General features: G+C 40.5%; 1 protein-coding gene across 2 annotated transcripts in view; it reads left to right on the top strand.

The window, feature by feature from the left end:
- ZNF217 (zinc finger protein 217) overlaps positions 1-4,017 on the top strand; it is an 83,981-nt gene extending 79,964 nt beyond the window's left edge. For both annotated transcript variants that reach the window (XM_044090032.1, XM_044090033.1), the window contains exons 4-5: positions 1,160-1,288; positions 3,663-4,017. In XM_044090032.1, the coding sequence (XP_043945967.1) occupies positions 1,160-1,263 (104 nt within the window). In that variant the 3' untranslated portion in view covers positions 1,264-1,288; positions 3,663-4,017. The remainder of the gene's footprint in view (positions 1-1,159; positions 1,289-3,662) is intronic.
- Positions 4,018-7,184: the final 3,167 nt, after the last annotated feature.

Genomic DNA, 7,184 nt, shown 5'->3' on the forward strand with positions numbered 1-7,184 from the left:
AAATCTACTTCTAGTGACCAAACCCAGGAACTCAACGGGAGACGTGTTATTCTCTTGCATCATATCCAGTGTATGGAACAATCCCCCCCATAACCACACTACCTTCTTGCAATCACTTCTAAGACTGCACTAAAAACTCACTTCAAAAAGTCTCTGGTTATGCCCATGCACCAATCCCAGCTAGTAAACCTCCTTTTACCTCCACTCCCCCCCCCCCCCCAGCCACTGTGCCTCACACCGTATGATCATTGTATTCCTTCCTCTGTAGGCACTGGCTCACCCTTTACCCTCCCCTTCCCACCTCACTCAATCTCTCAGACCTGTTATAACATGCTTCACTACCTCACTTCATCTCAACTCCAAATGCATATCCAGCTGGCTTACACCTAGCTTCCTCTCACTACTAAGTATATTACTCTGTCAGTCTCCTCTCTTACTCCTCTGTCTTCCCCTTCCATCCCATTAGCCTTTCTAGCTTGTTCTACCTTTGTGTGGAGCTTCCACTTTATATCTGCTTGAGGTTAGTGCAATATTTGTATATAAATTTAGGTATATGAGTTTAGAATAGTGTCAGTTTGAGCTTAGTACTATATGTATATACATCCTACCTTTATTCCTAGCCTCTAGCTAGATATTGGTATATCTGTTCATTACTATGTTTCATATTTTATGTATAGCTAATGTTTACTGCAGTACGTATTATTTGCTATTGCGTGCATATTTAATTGCTTTTAATGTACTCTGCTGCTCATTTATTGTTGTGTGGAGCTTTTTGCCCTGGGCCTCCACTGAAGAAGGACCTGTGTCCAGTTGGAATTTCCTGGTAAACAAATGTAAATAATTATTTCTGCGTTGTTTAGTGCTTGGGTCCTTTAGTAGGATCTCTGTGGCCTCAGTGAAATGAATAATCAGTTTATGCACACAACTGTGATGTTTATATGTACAGACAGCTTGAGTCATCTTGATAGGTTTTAAAACCTTCTCATAGCTAAGAATATTAAAATGTGTCATAAATTGGCTTGTTGCCTCCGTGACTCATCTTCTCTATAGAGAATGACTAAAGGTTTATTGATCTGTTTGTGGGATTTTTATACTAATGGAAATGATTGTGGATACTCTTAATTTCTGAACTTACGACTTTTTTTTTTTTTTTCACTAGGAAAGAGGCCTATTTCTTATCCTTACCCAAACCTGCTACAGATGAGGACCTGTCAGAGCCAGGTTGCTAGCGCACAGTGCAGCTCTGCTCAGAAGAAAACATGAGTTTGTTTTTGTTTTTTTAAAAAAGGTAATCATAAAAATATTAGATATCCGTAATAAAGTTTGCACAAGGGTGTAAAACTGTTCTGGGAGCAGATAGAAAGATTTATGGACACCTTTTACTATTTCTTTCTTTGCCATGTTTACTATAGTCTCAGGTCTCTTCAAATCAAAGTTGTGGTGATGGGAGACTGGTAAACTGGAAGCAATATTTTTAAGCATCATTTAAAGTGATGGTAACTCGATATAGCACAGTTGTGTTTGGGTGGTCCAAGCCCAAGTTTATATTATTTATAGGATATTTTATGTAGGAAAGACAAATCATTGTGGGTTTATTTTATTTATGTGCACATCTAATTTGCTACCATTTTCTGCCTAGACAGTGTAGCACCTGATATTCAGAATGGCCAGAGGTATGGCCATCTGCATTTACTTTAAACTGTGCTAAAGGTGCAAAGGGCCAGTCTGAACTGTAATACACACTAGAGCTCTTAAAGCTGCACTTGTTTTTTCCATCCCTCTCTTTCAGAAGGTAATTTACTACATTATATTGAGGTAGATGTTATACACTGCCATAGTGGATTTAATGGCAGACTGCTGCTTTGTTTCTGTACGTAAATTTCTGGGGACTGCTTCAGCAAGTAAACAAATTTCAGCACTTAAAAATGTCAGTTGCAAAAGCATTTCTGATGCTTTGCATGTGTTCAGATGTAAAACTGAAGAGCTTAATCAATATAATGCTAGTATACTTAAGTACATTCAAATGCAGCAGATGCTTTGTAGTCCATGTTTTCTTGGAATGTCTAGGTGACTTGCTTAATCTTAGCTGGTCTGTCTGAATTTCTTATGCTGACTTATAAGAATTGATGCCTGCTGCTCCCAGTCAGGAAGTCTGTCAGAATGTTCTGGATTTAGGGTAACGTAGATGAACATTTCCTGCTCAGAGTAGTATTTCTGGAAATGCTCCATGGGACGTCTGTGGATCCTCTAGCACTTCCCCAGCTTTTTCATGGAAGCATCATGAGAGAATTTCTGTTTGACTTTGTTTTGAAAAGATGTCAGATTTCTTCTGTGCAACTTTGCATTCTCAGTACAAAACGGCTGAGTATCAGGAGTGTTCACAACTGTGCTTACTTTTCTATGAAACCTTAATTTGTCCCTCTTTCTCCCTCCTTTGAAAAATGATGAATGCCTTGCTGTCTTGACAGTCAGCCTGGTGAGGGTAGGGATTTTGGCAGGATGTTCCAGTTATGTCCAGCCTCCAGTCTTCCTTCTCCTTCGATTCTCAACTTCCAAGGTGGGGGGGGGGGGGGGTCAAAATCCAATAGGAAGCATTTAGACTTCACTGGAAGAGTCTCCCTCCCTGGACTTGCTGATTCCTTCCCCTTAACCTCCTCATGTTTCAGTTGCGTCTCAGAGAGGTGAAATGGCCTTCAGAAACCCCGTCTTTGTGGAAACACAGCCTTGCAAAGTCTTCCTGTCCTCCCTTTTTCTTACTGGGAATGTTAAGCTACTTGACTCTAGGTGGTAAAACTAAGTTCTGAAGCTTACCAGACTATTCATTTGACCCGTATCAGTGTTGATTGTTCAGGTAGGGCAGCAGGAACAGGTCTGATTACCAGACCTGGCTGCAGTTGGCAAGGTTTGACCCAGTTCATGAGTACCCTATTTATTGGAAGTTTTCCGTTTTAGAATGTTAAAAACCCAAGTGAAAAAAAAAACAGGATATGGAAGAAAGTACTACTTCAAGGCTGGGGTGAAAATTTAGCCCCATCAGCATCCATTTTGTTGGAACATAACCAAGCCAATATCGTATGTGGCTTCAAAGCTGCTAAAACAACTCTAGAGGTTCTAGTTTCAGTTTTTCTTCAGCCCTTATTGGTGTCTTTCCACTGGTGGCTCCACTGAGGACAGTCATCTGTACTAGAGTAACATTTAAGTACTCTTATTACTAATGGTTTGTGAGGGGCCATCCTATTCTGTACCCTAGTGTCTAGACCGTTTCTTTACCATTGTTCAGGTTTATATTCAGTTTTTTGTTATACATTGTAGGCTTCTTCATTATTGCCTTGATAAAGGGAGTATGTTTCTTCAGTGATTGTGGCCTAAATTATTGGTGCAGGGTCTGCATCTGCTTTCCTTGGTTGACCTCTGACATCCCAGCATGCATTGTTACAGGAGCTTAAGACAAACAAATCAGTTGAAGGGTGTCCTGGTTGTTGGCCCACAAAGTACGGGTCTGCTTACAGATTAGCTGATGTGCCAGGTATATGTTTATCGGTGAGTATGTCACACTGTGTTCTTATTTATTGGTAAGAAACTGTAAAGATGTATGCTGTTTAAGTGAGAATGCAGTGGAGTGTTGTACAGTTTCATTAACTTTTATGTTTCTTTGTTTCCAGATTTGTTTAAAGATAAAGATGTTCTGCTGGAGGGCTGTGACAGACTTTTTCCTCTGGGCGTGGGAGTTGCCGATCATATGGAACAGAGCCTGTGAACAAGACTGTGTATAACAGGCTGATGAAACACTACTGGTTTATGTTGGGCAATCGGTTCACCTTTATATAAAATGGCAGTACAGTTGTATTCAGAGTATTGGTTATTTAAATTAAATTTGGGCGTTAACTATTTTTGACTGTAGCTTCCATGTGTCTTGTTTCCAGGAAATATGTTGGATGTAATTCTGGTTAAGGTGGTGATACAGTCCCAACTGTAATTAAATAAATGATGTGTTTTTTTTTTTCCCCTTTCTTTATACACTGTAAACATCCAACATTTTTTTTGCCTTGGTAAAAGTTAATATGACAGTGCACATTTAATACTGTAAGCATGACTGCTGTTGAATTCCTTTGTTGCAGTTTAACTACATCAAACTAAAATACTTGGTTACAGTTTGGTTTGGGCAGTCTGCCTGAGGTCTTCATTGATCCTACCTCATGTGTTTTGGGCTTCAGTTTGCTTAGTAGGAGTGTATTTGTTTTGGGAGTACTTTTTGGAAATCTGTTTAGATCCTCACCTTATTAGAGGGTGCCTTTGAGTTTCTGCTTGCAGTGGCTGGCAGGTATTATTCAAAACTGGATCAGTCTGCAGTAGAGCAGGCTAAGCAGTTAAAGGAGAGAGACCACACTGGGAAGGGCAGTTAAGTGACCATACCAAGGTGGGTGCCGACGATGTCATCTTGCTTGCACATTATACTCAAGTCTTGGGGGGGGGGGTCTCCTGCCACGTTGTGTGACACTGCTGCACTGTCATTTACAACCCTCTAGTACCCAGCCTGTATTAACTGATGGAGCTCCTGTAGACTAGCCATAGCTAGTAGGCAAGGGCAAACTCTAGGAGAAAATGGGTAGAATCATCAAGGAACTTTCTGAAGAAAGGTTTGCCTTGTTTTCCCTTTGTGTCCATTGCAGGAAATATTGATGGGGAGGTTTGAACATGTTCAGTGGATGGAACAGTTAAATGACTCATTTTTCTTTCTTTTGTTTGCCTACAACCTTTTTTTTTTTTTGTGCTGTTTTTATGCCTTGTACTATCTGAGGAATTTTTAACTTCATTGCATGCCATTGCCTTTGTGTCTGTTATCAAAGGTCTCCCCCTTTTTTCATATTGTTTGAGAGTAAGGTTCAATCATAAGTGAGGTGAAGCAGTGTTTTGGCTTCCCTTTAGTGACAGCACAATAGCAGACTGTGGAGTGTAATTTTGCTTAGTGTGGCTTATCCCAAATAATGTTGCTTTTTCTGTGGCGGAGTTAAAACTGCATGACATCATTGTTCACTATGAGTCACTGTTTCTGAGGTTCACTGTGAATAAGATTTGTGAAATGTCTGCAGCCATTAACTTACTGTTTCAGACAAGCTTTGCATTGGGCTGGACTTGTTGGCTCCTCTTCCCCCCTCCAGTGGACTTCGTTGATCAAATCCCACTCCATTTTTACAATTTTCACATTGGGAGCAGTAAAACTAGGGTCTTAAAGTGAATAGTCTTGTTTCTGCACTGTGTTGAACTTTCTTATGGAATGAGTTTTTAAGCTACCACCTGTGGTCGGGTGGGTTTTCTCCGGGTTCTCCGGTTTCCTCCCACATCCCAAAGACATGCTGTAGGTGGATTGGACACTCTAAATTGACCCTAGGTGTGAGTGCGTGTGTGTGCCTTCCGTGGAAGGTTGGGTGCCGGGTTGGCAACTTGACACAGTAAAACTCCACTGCCAATCATGAGTGGACAGGTGATCCACTGTGGCAACCCCTAACTGGGAAAAGCCGAAAGAAGATTTTGTACTGTCAGGAAGTATTCCAGCTGATGATGAGTGAGCTTGTATGTTAAAATGGATGCCATCTGTGCCCCCCACAGTCCACCGATGCATTGCTTTATAAGGTGAAATGTTGCCTCTCACATTTTTAAGTTAAATGTTTGTTACAGTTAGAATTTCATTTAGTGTGCAATTTAGTGGGGTAAACCTATTTAACAAAAGTATATTTTTGTTGGGGAGGAGTGTTCTCTTTGTTGTTATATAGCAACCTTAAAAGAACCTCTACTGTGCTCTCTGGCTGTGGCACAAACTTTAATGCTAGTAGTTTGCCCACTGCTGCTGGTTGGCCTTCATCTTTTTTAAAGACCAAGTGTTTCAGGTCCGCATTGATGTACTGTTCTCATAAGTATTCTGTTTACTCTCCTGAGCTGAAAAAAAATATCAAGTATATACAGCAACATAGTAAACATGTTTATTCATATTGGCCACAGGCCAACCCTGTAACTGTAAAATTCTGCACACAATGGAATAATTGGTTGTGATTCTTGTGTACTGCTGTACATTTATGAACAGATGTGTTGTCTTGAAGTGAAAATTGAAATACTAGGCTATGAATTATTTTCCATCTCATGTTTACATTCACATTCATTTTATTTGGAATGGTCTTAAAACTTGGAACAGAAGTGTCCTTTGATTCCTGCTTATTTTCAGTGGGTTCTATTATACATGTGCCTGTATTACGCAAAATTATAGTTTTCAGAAACTAGAAATTCATATAGTCAAGACCATATCATCGAATTTTTGAAAGCTCGAACATTACAAAAACACAAAAATCTACCTTTTTTACATTTTTGCAGGGAGCAAAAGCCTTGTTTGGAAACTGTGCTGCAGAATTTTTTTTTAATTTTTACAAGAAAAGGGCAAGGAGCTCAAAAATCTAAAGTATATATTTGTTCCCAGGTTTCAGAGGAACTACCCCGCCAAAACCACTTTCGTCAGAAAGGCAGTTAGGCCACCATCTACCCAAGGTAAGAAGGATTTCAGGAAACAAATCCCTTTCAAAGCTGCTTCTGTTCCCACTTAGAAACCGCTCTTTCAGGCTAAGTCTGTGATTACCCGCCTCGAGGCCCATCAGCTGCCTTGTTTCTTCTCTCCCTGTTTGGAGTATGATAACCCAGGACTCTTTGGTAGTTTCCATCATCCAACAAGGATATTTTGTGGTGTGGAAAACTCTTCCCTCCTTCAGGGGCAGTCCACAATCTCCAAAAGAACTGGAGTTCTTCCCCAGGTCATATCCAGCCTTCTGTCTTAAAGTACTATTCAGCAAATCTCGCTTTCTCAACTGGGAAAATTTTATTCCAGGATGTTCCTGGTTCCCAGGAAGGATGGCCCCTGGAGGCCCATTCTAGACGTTTTCCATCTAAATACCTTTCTTAAAGTTCCCACCTTTCTGTATGCTAACCTTACCCACCCTGTTTCCACTCATAATTCCCCAGGCCTTTGTGGTGTCATTAGACATCAAAAGATGTCTACCTTCTTATCCCCATTCACCTCTGCTTCAGGAAATTTTGTCGCTTTTCTGTTGCTTCCTCACATTTTCAGTTCTGTGCTTTGCCCTTTGGTCTGCCTATGGCGCCAAGGGTCTTCATAAAATGCTTAGCTGCTGTCATAGCCTGCT

Source organism: Protopterus annectens, chromosome 12.part0, assembly GCF_019279795.1.
Source record: "Protopterus annectens isolate FY-2018-M chromosome 12.part0, PAN1.0, whole genome shotgun sequence".
Classification (NCBI taxonomy): Eukaryota; Metazoa; Chordata; order Ceratodontiformes; family Protopteridae; genus Protopterus; species Protopterus annectens.